At 33.3% G+C, this 19889-nt stretch overlaps 7 protein-coding genes across 7 annotated transcripts; 5 read left to right on the top strand and 2 right to left on the bottom strand.

Moving 5' to 3' along the window:
* Positions 1 to 54: 54 nt before the first annotated feature.
* On the bottom strand, positions 55 to 1827 carry BX664DRAFT_355079 (uncharacterized protein; the record flags this gene model as incomplete). Its single annotated transcript, XM_051547783.1, has 3 exons — positions 55 to 1632; positions 1717 to 1787; positions 1817 to 1827. The coding sequence occupies 3 exons, from the start codon at positions 1825 to 1827 to the stop codon at positions 194 to 196; spliced, it is 1521 nt and encodes a 506-aa protein (XP_051405255.1). The 3' UTR covers positions 55 to 193.
* A 757-nt stretch (positions 1828 to 2584) lies between these two features.
* On the top strand, positions 2585 to 4870 carry BX664DRAFT_273052 (T-complex protein 1 subunit beta). The gene is made up of 8 exons (XM_051541206.1): positions 2585 to 2640; positions 2717 to 2782; positions 2890 to 2955; positions 3052 to 3553; positions 3637 to 3714; positions 3776 to 4122; positions 4188 to 4690; positions 4768 to 4870. Exons 1-8 carry the CDS (start codon positions 2638 to 2640, stop codon positions 4781 to 4783), a joined length of 1581 nt encoding a protein of 526 aa, XP_051405256.1. The 5' UTR covers positions 2585 to 2637; the 3' UTR covers positions 4784 to 4870.
* A 502-nt stretch (positions 4871 to 5372) lies between these two features.
* BX664DRAFT_26082 (pyridoxal phosphate-dependent transferase) lies at positions 5373 to 7645 on the top strand. The gene is made up of 5 exons (XM_051540649.1): positions 5373 to 5596; positions 5669 to 6438; positions 6532 to 6867; positions 6937 to 7127; positions 7201 to 7645. The coding sequence occupies exons 1-5, from the start codon at positions 5411 to 5413 to the stop codon at positions 7536 to 7538; spliced, it is 1821 nt and encodes a 606-aa protein (XP_051405257.1). The 5' UTR covers positions 5373 to 5410; the 3' UTR covers positions 7539 to 7645.
* Positions 7646 to 9547: 1902 nt separating this feature from the next.
* On the top strand, positions 9548 to 11577 carry BX664DRAFT_273058 (kinase-like domain-containing protein). Its single transcript, XM_051541207.1, has 3 exons — positions 9548 to 9774; positions 9853 to 10649; positions 10723 to 11577. Exons 1-3 carry the CDS (start codon positions 9663 to 9665, stop codon positions 11383 to 11385), a joined length of 1572 nt encoding a protein of 523 aa, XP_051405258.1. The 5' UTR covers positions 9548 to 9662; the 3' UTR covers positions 11386 to 11577.
* Positions 11578 to 12855: 1278 nt separating this feature from the next.
* On the top strand, positions 12856 to 14862 carry BX664DRAFT_321865 (general substrate transporter). Its single transcript, XM_051543377.1, has 2 exons — positions 12856 to 13146; positions 13383 to 14862. Exons 1-2 carry the CDS (start codon positions 12937 to 12939, stop codon positions 14730 to 14732), a joined length of 1560 nt encoding a protein of 519 aa, XP_051405259.1. The 5' UTR covers positions 12856 to 12936; the 3' UTR covers positions 14733 to 14862.
* A 256-nt stretch (positions 14863 to 15118) lies between these two features.
* BX664DRAFT_321866 (ankyrin repeat-containing domain protein) lies at positions 15119 to 16914 on the top strand. Its single transcript, XM_051543378.1, has 2 exons — positions 15119 to 15149; positions 15282 to 16914. Exon 2 carries the CDS (start codon positions 15370 to 15372, stop codon positions 16828 to 16830), a length of 1461 nt encoding a protein of 486 aa, XP_051405260.1. The 5' UTR covers positions 15119 to 15149; positions 15282 to 15369; the 3' UTR covers positions 16831 to 16914.
* Positions 16915 to 17795: 881 nt separating this feature from the next.
* On the bottom strand, positions 17796 to 19819 carry BX664DRAFT_382186 (uncharacterized protein; the record flags this gene model as incomplete). The annotated part of the gene is made up of 4 exons (XM_051549024.1): positions 17796 to 17893; positions 18091 to 18171; positions 18424 to 18519; positions 19669 to 19819. 4 exons carry the CDS (start codon positions 19817 to 19819, stop codon positions 17796 to 17798), a joined length of 426 nt encoding a protein of 141 aa, XP_051405261.1.
* Positions 19820 to 19889: the final 70 nt, after the last annotated feature.

A 19889-nucleotide genomic window follows, 5' to 3' on the forward strand; every position in this document is an offset into this window, starting at 1 on the left:
AATTTTATTGAAATATATATAATTTTATTTTTTATTTTTTATTTTTTTATTTTTTTTTTTTTTGTACTGGATGATATGCTTTCAAAATAATAAAAATAAAAAATGACGGATGAATAATAATTGTGTGCGCGTGTGTGTGTGTGTGTATACTAAACTATATTTGATTCTAAAGTTATACAGTGAGTCATTTTCTTCATTCCTCCAATTGCCTAAACCGACGAGAAGTTGCACCCATAGATGAAGACCGTGATACCGAAGCATTATATTGTTGAGGTCGATGATTGCGTGAAGGTTGCCACATCCGAGGATTAGTTGAAGAAGTACCAGTAGTAGTGGATCGACGCGTCAAAGAAGAGTCATGATACGATGGTTGTCGTTGTTGTGATAGATGAGGAGAAAATGTAGTTGATGAAGTGGATGGTGAAGTGGACGGTGAATGGACTGAATGATGTCGAGTGACTCGTTGCCGTTGTTGTGATGAATAATATCCAGAATGTTGTCGAGATCTTTCATAATCCATATATCGTCCTGTTGACCAAGGTCGTTGGATTTCCTCTTGTTCTTCTTCATCCCAATAATCATCGTCTTGTTGTTCATTGTAATGACCATCCATACCATTGTCGTTGTTGTCATCTATATTATCATTATAATAATACTGTCTGTCGTCATCGTATTCAGATTGATAATAATCATTGTCATAATATTTGTCATCTATATTGTCATTATAATAATACTGTCTGTCATCATCATATTCAGATTGATAATAATCATTGTCATAATATCTCGTTGCATTGTTGTCGTCATAAAGTTCTTCCTCTTCATCCATAGAATGATTATAAGGTTCAAACTCTTCCACAATAGGGTCCTCTGCAAATCGTACACGTTGTTTTGATTTTGTAGGATTGATTTGCTTTCTTTGTACCTTTGGTTGTGTTGAATTGCTAGTAGAGGTGGATGGTGTGACGGTCGGCCTTTTTGATATGTTGTCTTTATTAAGACGTTGAGGATTAGAAGAAGAAGAAGAAGAAGTATGGGATGGTTGAAGAGGAGAGCCATACATGGGTATAGGAGTATTGATAGGTTTTCGTTGAGTATAAGAGGAAGAAGAAGAAGGTGATAATGGTTGAGGTATCGGAGAGGCAACGGTGGGATTTGACATGGCTTGAATTTGTTGCTGATGATGATACTGTAACATTTGCTGTAATCGTTGTTGTTGTAACCAATGAGACATCATATCATTAACAGGCATCATAGATGGAGATATCATCATATTTCCCGGTATATTTCCACCATAAAACATATTGGGTTGTTGATAGAAATTGGGTTGAAACATAGATGGTCCAAGCATGGTATTAACATTGTTGGTGTTGTTAGATAGAGCAGGTGTAGTAGTAGAAGCAGAAGAAGAAGGTGTAATAGCATTTCGATCAAAAGGAAAGGATTGTAACATTTGAATGAGTGGGGAAGCACCAGGAGGTAAAGGATATACACCAGGTTTTATCCAATAAGAAGGTAACCAAGCTGGAGGATCACCTCGAAGGGTCCGACGGTCAAGAAATACCACAGGTTTTGAACGGTCATGTCGTTGGTCATCAAGGACTGGAGTGTTTTTTGAGGTATAAGGTCCTGTCACTGATAAAAAAAAAAAAGAATATATCATGGTTAGATTTCAAAAAAAAAAAAAAAAAAAAAAGGGGAAGTCATTTATATACATACCCAAAACTACAGGAGCTTGACCACTTGGTGTTGTTTCCTTTTTGATTTGGATCGTGGTTGCATCATCAGGACTACAAACAAAGTGAAGAAGAATAGGAACTTCTTTACCATATTCGTTACTATTGAAAACTTTGGCCGCCAGTGTAAATATATATATAAAGTTATGAGGAGAATAAGAAGAAAGGGAAGATAAATATATATATATATATATATAAAGATAACTATATAAAAGGTGGGAGTAGAAAAGTGGAAGAGAATGGATGTATATATATATGTAAGAAAAGAAGTCAATAGGAAAAAAAATAATAATAAGAAAAGGAAAGAAAGAAAGAAAAGGTTTTGTACCCTTTCCCCCCGTTTTTTTTTTTTTTTTTTTTTTTTTTCCTTTAGACAAAAATGAAAAAAAAAAGGCTCGAGCAGCACACAGTTTCCTGATTTGGACATGGTTTTCATATACTATCCAATTGAAGAAAATGTTTCTCTTTTCAATCATCTTTTATAATCTACTTTTCTTGTTCTCTTTTGCAGATTTTCTTATTTTTCGTTATATCATAACATATTTTTGGATAAAAACATTCTGACTCTTATAGAAAGAACTAAAAATAAGAATAACTTATAGCAACACTTAACAATATCTTCCAATGGGAACATTCATACTACGTTTTATCTGTTATTATCATCATTAATAGTAGATCATGTGATTATGGTACCTTTTTTTTATATTTTTTTACTATAATGCACTCCAGTTGAATTTTGTGGGCGTACGTTTTCAGTTCCGCACTTAACCGTGACTTTGGAATACTTTTCTCCCTTCAAAAAAAAATTACGCGCGTATGAGGCTCAAAAGAATTTTGACATATTTTCCTCTCTCTCTTTCTTTTTTCTATTCTTCTATATCATCTTGAAAATTTATATTATATCATGGTAACTATTTACTCATTTCATAAAAACTATTTTGGATATACTGATTTACATACGTTTATTTCTTTTATTTTGATAGTCGTTAGCGCCAGTACAGATTTTCCAAGATCAAGCAACTGAAGAAAGAGCTGAAAATGCTCGTTTGGTAAAGTTGATCATCCATCTTACTACATCATCTCGGAATACAAAGAAAATAATAATAAGGACATACTTACTAAACTTTATCATTATTATTATTATTTAACTTTTTAGTCTTCTTTCATTGGTGCTATTGCTGTTGGTGATCTTGTCAAAAGTACCTTGGGACCTAAAGGCATGGTAAAGTATTCATTGTCATCAAAAATAAAAATTATATGTAGTCTTTTTTTTTTTTCATCTAGACTTACTTTTTATTATTGTTGTTTGATGATATAGGATAAAATTCTTCAATCAGCAAGTACTGGTGAAATCCTTGTAACTAATGATGGTGCTACTATTCTCAAGTCCATTGCTTTAGATAATGCTGCTGCCAAGGTATTGGTGAACATCTCTAAAGTACAAGATGATGAAGTAGGTGATGGTACTACATCTGTTTGTGTTCTTGCTGCTGAATTATTACGTGAAGCTGAACGGTTGGTCAATCAACGTATTCATCCTCAAACAATTATCGAAGGTTACCGTATTGCCTCTCAAGCTGCATATGATACATTAGCTGCTAGTGCCATTGATCATAGTCAAGATAAAGCCTTATTCCGTCAAGATTTGATCAATATTGCCAAAACTACTCTTAGTTCCAAAGTATTATCTCAAGACAAGGAATACTTCTCTGAATTGGCTGTAGATGCTGTTTTACGTTTGAAAGGTTCTACTAATTTGGAAAACATTCAAATTATCAAGAAACCTGGTGGTAAATTGATGGATTCTTACTTGGACGAAGGTAAAAAGAATAAAAAATAAAAAAAAAAAATGTTGAGTGATGGAAATAAGATGTTCATTAATAAATGTCCTTTACATTTATAGGTTTTATTTTGGACAAGAAGATTGGTGTGAATTGCCCTAAACGAATCGAAAATGCAAACATCTTGATTGCCAATACACGTAAGAATAATAAGTTAAATTTAGTATTGAAATCTCATTTCTCTTGTTTTAATCATTATAGCCATGGATACCGATAAGATCAAGATATTTGGTGCTCGAGTTCGTGTAGATAGTACTGGAAAACTTGCAGAATTGGAACGTGCTGAACGTGACAAAATGAAGGCAAAGGTGGAAAAAATCAAGGCACATGGAATTAACTGTTTTGTTAATCGTCAACTTATTTACAACTGGCCTGAACAATTGATGGCTGATGCTAATATTGCAAGCATCGAACATGCTGATTTCGAAGGGGTGGAAAGATTGGCTCTTGTTACTGGTGGTGAAATTGCATCTACATTTGAACATCCTGAATTAGTCAAATTGGGACATTGTGATCTCATTGAAGAAATCATCATTGGTGAAGATAAGGTATAATTTAACATGATTATATTAAATCAAATATTTATCTTTTTTTTTTTTTTTTTTTTTACTAGTTGATTAAATTTTCTGGAGTGGCTGCTGGTGAAGCCTGTACTATCGTTCTACGTGGTGCCACACAACAAATTTTGGATGAAGCTGAACGTTCTTTACATGATGCTCTTTCTGTATTGTCACAAACTGTCAAAGAACCTCGTACTGTTCTAGGTGGTGGATGCTCTGAAATGTTGATGTCTAAGGCTGTGGATGAAGTCGCTACTAAGATTGCTGGAAAGCAAGCCATTGCTGCTGAAGCTTTTGCCAAGGCTTTACGTCAAATGCCCACTATTTTGGCCGATAATGCTGGTTTCGACTCCTCAGAATTGGTTGCTCAATTACGTGCTGCTCAATACAAGGGTGACGCTACTGCTGGTTTAGATATGGTGAATGGTGTAGTAGCTAATGTTCGAGAATTAGGTATTACTGAATCATTCAAACTTAAGAAACAAGTTCTTTTGTCTGCCTCTGAAGCTGCCGAAATGATTCTTCGTGTAGATGATATCATTCGATGTGCCCCTCGGTAAGTTGTAAAGGACGATATAGATAATGATTTATTTACTGGTTATTTTTTTTTTTTTTGTATATATAATTATCTAGACAAAGACAAGGTTGAAGCAATTTATGAATTCCCTCTTCTCCTTTTCCTTAGTTTATTTTTATTATTATTTTCTTTTCTTTTTTTTTTTTTTTTTGTTAGCTGTAGAATCTCTCTCAACATTCCAAAAACAAACAAACGCGCACTCTCACTCTGTCAAAATCTTCTTCAAAATATTGAATCATTTTATACATAGCTTTTTTTTTCTCTTATAATAAAACATGGTGTTGCTCCCCTGAGCTTTTTTTTTTTATTGAATCAAATATGAGTTAGTTATTAATATGGGTTTCTAGTGAGATAGACATTTACTCTGTCCTCTAATAGCGATACGAGACAAATCAAAAGGATGATAAATATTATTCTGTTATCCTGTGATGATGGATGATGAGTTAAAACAAGAATGAATAAAGTTTTATAAGATCAATAGGTAAACTTTACTCATTACACTATCATCTCCGATGTAAGATTGACCAATGTAAATGATTGCTTGTGGTGTAAGAAGACAAAAGATGTGCGCTGGGGTTAAATTCTATCGTTTTGGATGAGATGCAAAAAAGGCTCTTTTTCCTTTTTTCTTTTCCTTTTTTTTTTTATTATTCTTCACTACTTTTTTTTTTTTGATTTCTATACAGATATATTTGTATCATGGTTACTGTACCAGCTCCTCCAACTCAAGTTGGTGCTGCTATACCTGCTCATACACCTCATGCAGTTTCTGTTACACTTCCCACTTGGCAAGATAATGTCTATTACGAAGAAGGTGATGCTAGAGTGACCTCAAAAATGGAATGTGGCTACCCTCGTTTCTTCATTCATCCTTACATTCAAAAAGTAAGTTTTATGATAACAAACCTCCATATATTTATGTTCTTTTTTTCGATTATTATTATTATTATTTCATAGTTATGTACTCGACTAGTGCAAAAGTTTGGTAAACCAGCTGAAAACGGCATGCTCTTTCCTTCACGCAAGGTAGCAGAAAGGTGTCGAACGTTTATGAAACAATATTATACACCAGCTCATGATCGTGTGGGAATTGTACGTATTGCTCAATGTGAAATCGCCCCTTTGGAACCTTCTTGCGAACTACAACCTGTACCGATCTTTATTGTCTTATTTCCAACCGATGCTTTTTCAGTTGCTAAACAATTTTGGCAACATACTGGTGACATTATTTCTTCTCGAATGGCTGAATATTGTTTACGGATCATGGATCAAAATGAATCAACCACTACTCTCCCAACAACTCAAACCATTGAACCTAAACCAAAACATGGAACTGGACGATATGGACGTCGAAATGTAGCAACCACTTCATCATCAACAACACCATCTAATATAAGAAATCAACAAGATGAGGAAGATACTGATCAACATTTTTATGTCGAAGAACGTTATGGACGCAATTTACCTGTGGAATACTCTGATCGGGCAAAGCGGGCCCTGAAACGACGCATTGCTGGTGTCTTGACTGAAGCTGAACAAACTAATCTTGCTCTGACAACCACTCAACAAGATCTGGAACAACAACGATTAAGAAAAGGCGATCGAGGTATTAAAGGATTATCTGAAGATGATGTTTATTTGTTTCCATCTGGTATGAGTGCAATCTTCCATGCATTCCTTGCCACTACTTTGGTTGGTGATGCTTCTAGATCAAGTGTTTGTTTTGGGTAAAAATAAAGAACAAATATTATTGTCACTGGATACATATTTTTTTTTTTTTTTTTTTTTACTAATTACTTTTCTTGGTTTATATGGAATAGATTCCCTTATACAGATACATTGAAAATTTTACAAAAGTTTGGAGCTGGATGCCACTTTTATGGAATGGGAGAAGATGAAAACATTGATGAATTGGAAGCTTTATTACAATCTGGAGAACGTATCTTGGGTCTGTTTTGTGAACTTCCCTCGAATCCTTTATTGAAATCACCCAACATCAAACGACTTCGACAATTGGCTGATACTTATAGATTCTTTATTGTGGTGGATGAAACCATTGGCAATTTTAGCAATGTTAGTGTTTTAGAATGGGCTGATATGGTGGTTAGTAGTTTGACCAAGGTCTTTTCAGGTGATAGTAATGTCATGGGTGGAAGGTAAAGAAAGTAGTAGATGGATGATCAAAAAAGGAAATAGGGACTCATTCCTTTTTTTTTTTTTTTTAGTTTGGTATTAAATCCTAATCGTCGTCACTATCAAGCACTTGTAAATGCTTTGACATCTGATTATGAAGATTTAGTATGGGGTGAAGATGCTGTTTTTATGGAACGTAACTCTAGGGATTTCCGTGCTCGATCCAAGATCATCAATGAAAATGCAGAAGCTATATGTGATTTATTGTCATCTCATCCTAAAGGTACAAAAAAAAAAAAAGAAAAATATAAAAAAAAAATCAGATAGATTATTCATTATGATTTTTGGTTATTTAGTGGTACATGTTTATTATCCAAAATATACAACCAAGGAACACTATCTAGCAGTCAAGAATGTGGATGGTGGATTTGGAGGACTCTTCTCGTTGATGTTAAAAGGGGAAAAACAAGCTACTCAATTCTACGACAATCTCAACTGTGCCAAAGGTCCTTCTCTTGGAACCAACTTTACTTTAGCCAGTCCCTATACAATCCTTGCTCATTACACAGAATTGGATTGGGCTAGTCAATTTGGTGTTGAACGTCATTTGATTCGGGTGAGTGTCGGTTTGGAAGATCGTGATCATCTTTTGTCCATGTTCAAACACGCATTGGATGCCGTTACTGAAGAATGACATCTTATCATTTAGTGTTAGTTTTTATAGTTTATATTTAGAATAATAATAAAATGACAAATAATGTTTATGATTTTGTTTTCAGTGTCTCTCTTTTTTAAAAAAAAAAAAAAAAAATACTAGCATAAACTGGACCTTCCTTTTTAGGCAAACCAACTTTCCAAGACTGATACCATTCTTTTAGGAATTCTTATTCTCATTCGATTTACTTTTGACACCTTTAGATGAAAATTACGGCAACTAACAAGATTACTTTGGTCCTGCTTTCTTTCAACGTACATGGAGTTATGCTTTTTCCAATTTTTATGGTTCAAGGCAAAATTTTCGTAGTAAAGGTGGTTTGATACATTAATAAAAAATATAATCACAGATGTACATACATATCTTTTTTTTTTACTGGTGCTTATACAGTATGATGATAGATTTAAGTTTAAAAATGGAATTTGAAGAGTGATTAAATCTATTTAGGACTATGGATTCATCTTTTTTTTTTTTTTTTTTTTTTTGATTTTACAGCCAAAATTTTCAAATTCCTCAGCCAAACTTTAGCTGTAAAAATAAATTGTCGAGGGGTCATCAGGCAATTTTTCAAAAAATCGATGAAATTCTTTTAGTATTTATTGCACATTACGTGGAAAGATAAGCGATAAAATGCTGTTAGATGATATTGGATTACTTTTTGAAGAGGAATCTAATGGTGGTAGTTTTATTGGATGATGGGTACCATCGCATCTGGAAAGTGTAAATCACGTCTTATTTTTTAATTTATTCGATTAACTGGGAGGTAAGGTAAAAACTAGGATTAATGTAAGTGAAAGAGGATATCTTCATTTATGTTCAATTCCGATTTGATACGATGATGATCGTTTTTGAGCGAGCTACAAAAGTATGCAGCTGATGGATGATTGAATATTAAGATTCATTGAGAATTCTCTTCTTTTTTTTTTATCAGTCTTATCCAGGTCTCAATGCAAATTCAATGAGGTAATGATAAGAAAGGGGTATTAATATTTTAAGGTTAACTACCATTGGTCAAAAAAAGTGGAAAAAAGTTTTACATCAATACAAAAAAAAAAAAAATTGGTTTGACGGAAGGTTAATTCGAAATATTTTAATGATTGATTATTATACTTATGCATTCCCTTATTATTATTATTTTTTTCCCCTCCAACAATCAAAAAAAAAAAAAGAAGGGTGGGGTTAAAAGTATCTTTTTTTAGATAATGAAAGGTATACAAATGTAATGATGATGACGATGATGAAATAAACTGGATTTTAATCACTTGTTCTTTTTGGGCTTGTATCACTGGGTTAACATAGTGTAAAGGAAGGACTCCGATGCAGTGTGATTTGATAGGAATAGGTCTAAATTGATCATAATCAAGAAACGGTTGATAATGATCAGGTATTAGGACTCCATTTAAAAAAAAAAAAAAAAAAAAAAAAGAGGTTTATCGATAAATATTTTTTTTTACCCCACGTTCGAACTTGTAATAACTTTCTATTCAACTGCTGAAAAAAAAAGGGGAGAGAAAGGAATTGCGTGTAAATGCAGATATAAAACAAAGAATTAAGGTTGTTAATATGTAGAATGAAATAATTTTGACAGTTGTTATAAGGTTAAATATATATTATGCTTAAACTCAATAATGATGATGAACTTTAAAAAAGAAGAAATCAAACTTTAATAGGTATTATCATATGAAGGATGATGATGATGATGATATTAATAATAATAATAATAATAATAATGGATTGAAGAAGAAATGAAAGGTTAATCAAAATAATAAAGATAATGAATTATTTTAAAAATATAATTGTTATTTTTGTTATAAACGTTGATAACCGCTGTCTAAAAAAGATTAAGGGGATTACATTCATGGTTCAAAAACGACGTAATAGGCCCCCTTCTTTTTTTGTAAGAAATTCAGCCAAATAGAGCCCAAGTTTTTTTTTTGATAGGCGGCGAACGAATCTTATCTCACATATGGATCTTTTTTTTTTTTTTTGTTGTGCCCTTTTTCTTTTGTCTCATTATTTTCTTTTTCTTCCCTTTGACCTTTTCTTTATTTTCGACGTTGGAATTAATTCTTTCTCGTATTTTGATATATTGATACTTCAATAATGAACCTTATCAGTATGGGGGTCGATAAGTTACGCTTGTCACTTAACAAGGAACGTTCACCACCACCAACTAGACCACAAAGTACAGCAAGTAGTTTAGATAGTGAAGACGGTAATGTTTTATAAAAGAGAGAAAAAAAAAAAAGAAGGAATAGAGTTTATTCTTAACTTTTTATTCATATCTTTATAGGTGCCATGAGTAGTGTTAGTGTTACTCCTGTTCGAACACCAAGTAATGCTTCTGAATTGGCTTTGGATCCTATCACCATTACAACTTTGGAAAGGTCTACTAGCAATAAATCTCCTCCCAAGTCTATATCCATTCCTTCTCCGGCTCCTCTTAAACCAGTTCACTATTTATGTCTTTCACCTTCTCATCCTTCACCTTTATCACCTTATACTCAACAAGAATTGCCTGCTAGCAATGGAGAAGACAAGGATTATTTTTCTCAACCTATGAATGAAAAATCTCAATTGTCCATCAGTAGCACACCTACAACCAATAAAACACCATCAGTATCATTATCAGTACCATCATCCAGTCATTTACCAACACCAGCTCTAAAATCACCTAGTCGAGCTATTCATACAGTAGGTTCAAATAGCAGTAAAAAGTATGGAACTCATGCAACCTTCAACGCCAGCGCTGCTCGAAAACGATACCTTGTGAAACGCAACAAACATCGTAAACTATGCTTAGATGATTTCATTATCAAACAAACTCTAGGCACTGGTGCATGTGGTAGAGTTCATTTGGCTCAAAGCAAATTCAACAAGAAACATTATGCAATCAAAACACTCAATAAGCACGATGTGGTACGAAAGAAACAAGTGGATCATACCAACAATGAATTCACCATCTTACGAGATATCGCTCATCCATTCTTGGTGACCCTTTGGGATGCTTTTCAAGATGATAGTCATTTGTTCATGGTAATGGATTATGTACCTGGTGGTGAATTGTTCCGAATATTACGACGACAAAAGGTATTTTTATCAAAATATTACAATGATCAACAAGAAATCAACTCACCTCTTTTTTTTAAAAAAAAAAATATAGAACTTTTCTGAAGATGCCGTTCGATTTTATACTGCAGAGGTCATTCTTGCCTTGGAATATTTACATGCCAATGAAATCATCTACCGTGATTTGAAGCCGGAAAATATATTACTGGATGCAAAAGGACATGTCAAATTGACTGATTTTGGATTTGCGAAAAGAGTACCAACTTATACATATACAGTTTGTGGCACACCTGATTATTTGGCACCAGAAATCATTTTATCAAAAGGATATACTCGCTCAGTGGATTGGTGGTCATTAGGTGTATTAATTTATGAAATGCTTGTTGGCCGACCTCCCTTTGAAGATGAAAATCCCGTGAATCTATATGAAAAGATCTTGGATTGTCGAATTGATTGGCCTGAAGATTTCAACCCTGTGATTAAAGATCTCTTACTTGGTTTATTGACTCCAGATGTAGAAAAACGGTATGGTGCCGACTTGACAAATGATCGGGATATCAAACAACATCCTTGGTTTGCTTCTATAGATTTTGATTTGGTCTTCCAACGTCAAATGGTACCTCCCTATATACCCTCAGTCAAGAACGATGGTGATGCTGCTTGCTTTGCAAAATACAAGGAACCTGGTCATCCATATGGAAAATCTCAATCTTGTCACGTAATAGATCCCTATCGTTCTAAATTTCCTGCCTTTTGAATATAGTCTCTCTTTTTTTTTTTATCATTAGTTTATCTTCCTTTCCATAGTTAGATACATTTACATACACATACATATCTTATTACATATATACATACACACATGCATATACTTTTGTTTATAATTTCATTTTGTATTATTACTGTTATTATTCTTTTTTTTTTCATGGATTCACTTATTACATTATCACCCCATTATGTGTTTTTTTTTTTTTTGAAAAATAAATATCAAACATCGGATATCTTTATGATTGGTTGAAATAAAGGAAACAATAATCATCGGTGTTTTATTGAGCCGGGTACAAAAAAAAAAAAAACGGCACCACTTCTCTATCGGGCGGGCAAATGAAGGAAAACAAAGGAAAAACAATAATATACGGGGAGATCTGGTGAGTTTTCAGGGTCCATCCACTTTTGGGATGTGGGATGTTTATTGTTGACCATGATGGATGAATCATCATCATCATCCTTTTTGATACATTCTTACAAGGATGATATTAATATTGACTATGACAAGTAATAATGATGGATGATAAGTAACAAACCAAAAGAGAAAAAAAAACGTGGGTCATCCATATTTTTGGGTGAAATGCGGGTGAAATGACTAACGATCAAAGTGGTTCCCCGGTCCTCCGCTTTTTTTTTTTTTAGATGTTACTAATATGATTGTCATCCCTCTATCTTTTTTTTTTTTAACTTGATGATGATTCTAAACTCCTCTTCCACTCCACTATTATTACCTTTCGATCACCTTTCTTTTCCCCCCTTATTATCTCATCAAAAAAAAAACTGGAATTCCTATTATCCAGGAAAAGACGTCTTTTTTTTTTTCATGTGCTTCCGACTGGAATGATTTTTTTTTTTTACTTTTTCTTTACTTCCCGGTGGAACCCAATTGCGAAACATTACATCTCCGCACCTGTCAAAATGAAGAAAGTTTCCATGAAGAAAGAGAAAAAAATTTTTAACAACGATTTTCCCATTTTCTCCCAGTTCCATTTCAACCATTTCCCTTTGAATAAAGTTATAAACAGGGTTAGTTTGTATTCAGGGATAAAAATGATTAAAATAAATCATCATGAAAAGGGGGGAAGAGAAAGTTTGTATCATCGATCAGGATTTTAAGTTTTTTTTTTTTTTACTATCATTTTGCTAAAAAGGGCATATAGCGAGAAACATAACAAAAGATGGATGATCGCGGAAATTTAAATAGTAATCATCCTTCTTTTCAAAAGTGGTGTGAAGTCCAAAAAAGAGAAATATATTCTTTTGACACCCCCGCTTCGAAAAACCAAATGATCTTTGACAACGGAGTTTTTCTTTTCACCCCATTCTAACATTCCCCGAGCAACGAATGATGATGGAGTAATCGTGGAGTTGAAAAAAAAAGGAAACCAAAGAAAAAAAAAATCATATAAAAATAGTCCGTGTCTCTTTTCAATTTTTCCCGTTTCTTTCTTATTCATTACACTTTTTTTTTATATATCGCTTATTTCTTTTTATTTTATATACTTTTCCCTTTTTCCATTTCTTATACTATTTTATATAACAAATGGATTCTCGTAATAGTGGTTTAAAGCCCATTGTTATCTTTGGTGCGATGATTGCCTCATTAGGTGCATTAAACTCTGGTTTTAATACTTCATCCTTAAATATCCCAGGAAATAATGTTCGTTATTGTCCTAATGTTCCCAAGGGTGAAGTCACTTACTTCCCTAATTCACCTTTTCCTCAATGTATTCCTATGTCTGATTGGATTTGGTAAAAAAAAAAAAAAAAAAAAAAAAAGCCATCACTACTAAAAAAGGGAAACGGAGTTAAAATGGAACTAACTTTTTTTTTTTTCTTTTTTTTCTTTTTTTTCTTTTTTCTTTTCATTCTTTTTCATCTTTCTACAATGATATCACTTTGGATAATAGGGGTAAGTGGTCATATTATATATAATAATAAAAAAATAATAATGAAATACTTATATTTATTTTTTTTTATATATAATTAGGTGTTGCTACTGGTATGTTTGCTGTTGGTGGTCTTTTAGGTGCTTTACTTGCTGGTCCTATGGCTGAAAAGTTAGGTCGTCGTGATTCAATGTGGACCATCAATATCTCTTTCTTTATCGGTGCTATTCTTTTATCCTTGTCAACAAGTAGTGCTCAATTTGCTATTGGACGTATCTTTGTTGGTATTGGTTCTGGTTTTATGACTGTGGTGATTAGTATGTATATTGCTGAAACATCTCCTCCAAGATGGCGTGGTACTCTTGGTTCCTTATTACAATTATTCATGACCATTGGTATCTTTGTTATTCAATTAATTGGTCTTGGTACTTCTTCTGCTATTGGATGGCGTATTGTTGTCATGTTAACTATTGTTCCTACTATCATTCAAATGATTTGTTTACCCTTATGTCCTCGTTCTCCTCGTTGGTTGATTTCCCATGGTCGTATTGATGAAGCTCGTGAATCCTTACTCAAGTTACGTAATGGTGATATTGAAGAAGAATTTGCTGATATGGTGATTGCTTTATCTAAGGGTGGTAACAAGGATGATAAACCTGCTCCTAATGCAAATGGTGACTCTGATTCTGCTGCTGGTTTCCAACAAAATGCTCCTGCTGCTGAACCTGAAATGGAAGTTTCTCTCAACTTCTTCCAAATCATGCGTATTCCCGTTTTGGCCATTTTATCTATCAAGGTGATGATTATTCATGCTGTTTCTCAATTGACCGGTATCAATGCTATCATGTACTACTCTACCAGTATTTTCGAAAACTCCTTTGCTGATAATGCTCGTTATGCTACTGTCGGTGTGGGTGCTTTGAACATGTTGATGACCTTTGTTGCCTTGGCTTTGGTGGATCGTTTGGGTCGTAAGATGTTGTTGACTCTTTCTGCTGGTGGTATGTGTATCTTTGGTGTACTCGAAATGATTGGTCTCTTGTTCAATGTTGGTCCTCTTCAAGTCGTTTGTGTATTATTGTTTGTTGCCTCCTTTGCTATTGGTCTCGGTATCATTCCTTTCATCTACACTGCTGAAGTTTATCCTACCTATGCTGTATCTGGTGCTTCCTCTGCTGCCCTTACTGTCAATTGGTTATGTAACTTTATTATTGGTTTGATTTTCCCTACCTTACAAAACGCTTGTGGTCCCTATGTGTTCTTGATCTTCGCTGGTATTGCCTTCCTCACCGTATTCTATTTGATCTTCCTTATTCCTGAAACAAAACAAAAGTCTATTGAAGATATTGGTCGTCAAGTTGGTTGGTATAATGTGGATCCTACTGTTGTCATGAACCAAGCTCAAAAGGCAGAAATCTTGGGTACTGCTGCCACTGAAAAGACTGTCTAATTTTATATATACATAGATTCTTCTTTTATTAAGTATTATTATTATTATTATTGTTACTGTTATTATTCTTTTATTATCATTACTCTTTTCTTTTTTTTTTTTTATGCATATCCATATTATTTTTTGACAGTTTTTCCATTTTATTATTTTCAGTTTTTTTTTTTTTTTATTTGTGCATTTCCCCCCTCCTTTCTTGTATTATTTACTGTTTATTTTCTAATAAAAATTGAATTTATATCATTTCTATATTATAATTATTATTAGTATATTGATTGAAATAATTGAATTTTGGTTTATTTTAACGATCAGTAATATTGATTGATCGGGTGATGATGATGGTTGAATATGATGATAACGAATGATGATCATTCTTATGATTTCTATGACTGCAAGCTCTCAGGGGGGAAAACAAGGGTCCTATTGTCAAACAAGTAATTTCAATCCCAGTCTCCCTTGATCGCCCTGTTCTGATTTTTTTTATGATTTTTGCAAAGTGTCTTCCTCCTTTTTTTTTTTTTTTTTTTTTTTTTGTAACTTTTTTTTTTTTACATGATGACGGTGTTACATACTTTCACTTTGCCAAGACTTGATCTATATCATAAAGTCAAAAAAAGTTTTAGTATGATGAAACCTTTCTATGACAAATATATGCTACCTCACCATTTCTTCTTTTTCTTCTTCTCTTCTTTTCAACTTTGATCATTCTTTTATTTCTTCTTTTCTCTACATGCATCCTGTCTCACTTAATCCAACTCCACCTATCACTCCTACTGATGCTAAAGGTGCTACTCTGATGAATTGGCCTCTACTATCATCTAAACCTGTGACTCAAATACAACAAATCGACCTGCCGTTGTTACAACGTTATCTGGATCGTGGTGGAGATTACAATGTACGTCACCCTGGAACTGGATTGAGTTTACTTGCTTGGGCGATCAAGTGCTCATCATTGCAAGGAATACAACTCTTGGTAGATACTGCTTTGAAGAAAAACAACAACAATAATAAAAAGAAAAGGAAAAAGGGTCTTCAACCAGTGTCAGGCATAAAAGGCAAGGTATATGAACTGGTGACATTCAATACAGGAAATGGAGTTACTGCAATCCATTTGGCGGCTCAGCAAAATTTGGTTCAAGCATTATCCATCTTCTCTCAAGCTCTTCAACAAGAACAAATCGATCTCAATTTTCGTTCTTCTTCATCATCATCATTGACTGCAGAATGGTTGGGTATAGTAGATAGTTCTCTTTCTACTCCTTTGCATTACGGAGTTCGGTCTAACTCATGCCAAGCAGTTGATTTTATACTCCATCATGGCGCGTTTGGCTCTCCGAGGAATCGCACGGGGGTGACACCATTGGCATTGGCGTTATTACTGAATCATGTGGATCTGGTGCGACGGTTGATCCATACTTTAGATGAACATGATTTTGTTGTTTTGCTTCAACAAAAGGAACCCTTTTTTGGAAATCTTGGTGGCAACAATTCTACTGGCGAATATACAACTATGTCTGATCATTTATGGACTCTTGTATTCGATCAACACTATGGCGAATTGGATCATGATGACAACTCTGAATTGCAGCGGGATGAATGGCTTTATTTGACGGTATTTTGGAATCGGTCGGATGTCTTGGCAAGATTATTACAGTATCAGCAAGAACGGAAAAGAAACAACATTCATCAACAGCAACAAGGCACATTATCACCATCACGACAATCATCATCATCATCGTTATCAGGATCAACAATAGGTATTCATCCGGGAAAACAACAAAAATGGCTTGATAATAGTATTGTATTTTATGCTTTACAACAAGGGAAAATTGATATGGTTAAACAACTCTTTATGGCTGGACACACACCTCCTATCTCTCCTTCAGGCGACAACCCCTGTCTTTTATATGCATCTGCTCATGGATACTTGGATATCATTTCTCTTCTTTATACACCAACTACTTCTGATGACTGTATGTTCCTAACTTTACAGATGGCTGGTCCTTCTCGCTCTCTTGTTTTACATGAACTCAATGCTGTGATGACTTTGGACAAAATCATGCTTTTGAATCCTACCGATATGTCTGCTTTATTATCTTGATCTTTCATCCTATGTTACCCTTTGATTCCTTTTTTTTTTTTAATCTTTATAGTCATTTTATTATTAGTTTAGTTTATCTTTCTCCATTCATTCAATGTTTATTTTTTTTTTTTTTTGTTATCCTCATCATTGTATTAGTCAACTGCGCATTCAAATAAACTATTTTACCCAATATACTAATTGTTACACAGCGGATAATATACCTGGAACTTATCTTGATTTTTTTATATATACAACAGAATTTGGAATAATTTATGAAATATTGATTGAGATATATAAAGTGAATGAACTACATAAGCACAATCCTTCGTAGTATTATATAATTAGAGAAAAATATTCATTTTTTTTCTTTTTTTTTTTTCTTTTTTTTTGCTAGATGAGCTTTTCAAGATTCTTGCGCTTGGCATTAGGTTCCATAATTCGCAGGCCAAGAAGAGTAAAGTCCGCACATACACAAAGAAATGTCATCTTCTATTATACTATAATACAATACATCATCATCCCCCCAAAGAAAAAAAAATATGTTTTCCTTGTGTATATGTATCTATGTGTAATATTAATGTGGTAGGCATGAGACTAACAGATTGATTTCAACTTGTTGGATCAAGTGGGGATCAAGGTAGTAATCAAGATTAAATAAGGAAGCTGCTGAAAAAAAAAGTTGTTCATATCCTTGGCATAACCTAAGGTTTCATCCAATAAAACTAACAATAAAGAAAAACGAGGAATACCCTGTTCAATATCTTGTTAGTTCCTCTGATCATCCATTCATCCATTTGTCACCTCAAAACAATTAAAAGTCATAAAAGGAGAGAAAGATGATTTTTGTTTATTAAAAAGAAAAAAATAAAGTAAAGAATAAAAAGAGAAGAGCTAAACTACCCACTTAAACAAAGTACATGACTTTTTGTAAGTTTGACTTGATAACACCAAACATGGTCGTAGCAGCATCATCATTCGTAGATTCATGAATCTGATATCATCAATATCTTCCTGATTTTTCCCATATTGATAGACACAGCACGAGTAGCCAACAATGCAGCATAATATAATGCCGTACAGACTGTAATGTTGGATAACGTGAGCTAATATATTGTAAGTTAGCTGCTGAAGTTCGTCAGCCGATCACTCGTTATCATCACGGAGGATTCGATAATGAATTGGGCGAGACGCGCCTTGAACGATAGAGTGGGACTGTAAATCTAAAGAATATAAAAATCAATATATCATCATAATATACGCAATCATTTGGATACTTACAAAAATCAAATATGATCGGATGCACGATATCATTATCAACAACAGTGCCAGACGGACAGTTAACAGTTCGACCACTATGACCTATAAACAGGAACAAAAAAAAAATATAAATATAAATGAACAATAATAAAAAAAAGGGTGATCAAAATGATAAAATGTTTGGGATGGAACAATATAAACATATGATAAACGTACGTCATTTTCTTTTTTTATTTCTGGAACAAACTTACGTCAAAAGAAATCCCAATGTTGTCATTCACAATCTCTTTTTTAGAGAAAAGAGATTCACATGATCATTAAAGGTAGATTTGACTTTGTTGAGGAAAATTTGACCTTTGGAATCATCTTTGTTAAAGGCATTGCCGCATATTTCTGATAATAGCAGGAAGAATAGTCGCTTCAAAGAAATTGCTTGGTGTATCGACTTTACTACAAGAAGAATGCATAATAAGTTGAATAGTATTATTTGATAAAATGTAATTTTTTTTTTAAAAAAAAAAGGCGAAAGAAAAAGGAAAAGAGAAAGAAAAAGAAAAAAGAAAAGTACCCTAATCGGACCCTGTTTAAAAAAATCATGCAAATCAATTCAACCAATCATAAAGAATCACACTGGCTTAATCCCTTATTTAAGATAAATGGGAGAATTATGAATTGATTGATTAACATCGTGATGATGATGATGTAACTAAGAATGAATACCTTCAACTAATGTATTTATCACTTATTTATCATATCCTATTAAACTCGAATAACTGTATGATAATAAAGAGAGATTTTTTTTTTCTTAAAAAAAAAAAATCATAGGTCAAGTCAATTTGACAACTTTAGTACCTGATGGAAGAACAATCATATTAGTCTAGGTTACGCCATGAATGAACCACTTGATTATGAGCTACACATTTACAAGCGGTATTTGAACATCCAAAAAAAGGAAGGCTCAGGGTTAAAAGTAGGACAGAGAGCAACTTTTTATTTTCTCACACTTTCTTCTTCGTTTTTATCATTACTTAAAAAAAAAAAAAAAACTTTATGTAGAAAGTAAGTGAATATACAGTAAAAGAAACTTTATATATTCATTGTATATTAACTCTACTCTCCCTTTTTTTTATCTTGCTATAGAAATACTGTCATCCCATGCCTCTTGACCCTTTTACAAACTAGATCTTCAAAATATATTCAATGGATCACGAAACTATAACAATGGAACTATCATTATCAAAGGTAATACAATATATTCAAAAAAGAAAGAAATAGTAAAATAATAAGTGATTTAGATATGGTTGTGATTCTGATTCTTTTCTTTTTCCTTTTTTTTTTTTTTCTCAGTAGTTTTCCAGTATAACGCCAACAAAATCCATACTCAAGACAATTACCAACAAGATTGAATCAATTTACAACATCAAGAGTGGCATTCTATAAAGAAAGGCCAATGCACCCATTAGAAGACAACTACCTGGATCCTCTAACCGAATACACCGCCAACTTTTGGAACTACAAGATCAAGGACGTTTGCTAGTGCCTTCAATACATGAAATCCGAACTAATACAGCAAATCTTCTAGATGATTGTGGATATGACCAGCGTTATTCAGTATCTCAATATCAGAACAATCAGTCGAAATAAACTGGTCATACAACTTTTGTCTTTGGATCTCCCCACGAACAAGCACACATCTACTAAAGTATTTCATTGAATTGGTCAAGAACCTGGTTACCATGAATGTGATCATACTATTCTGACTCAGTGTTTGGCAACATGGATTGTTATGCTTGAAGAAAGAAAGTAGAATGTCCGTTTTG

This window comes from Halteromyces radiatus (genome assembly GCF_025201355.1).
Source record: "Halteromyces radiatus strain CBS 162.75 chromosome Unknown BX664scaffold_1, whole genome shotgun sequence".
Taxonomy (NCBI): Eukaryota; Fungi; Mucoromycota; class Mucoromycetes; order Mucorales; family Cunninghamellaceae; genus Halteromyces; species Halteromyces radiatus.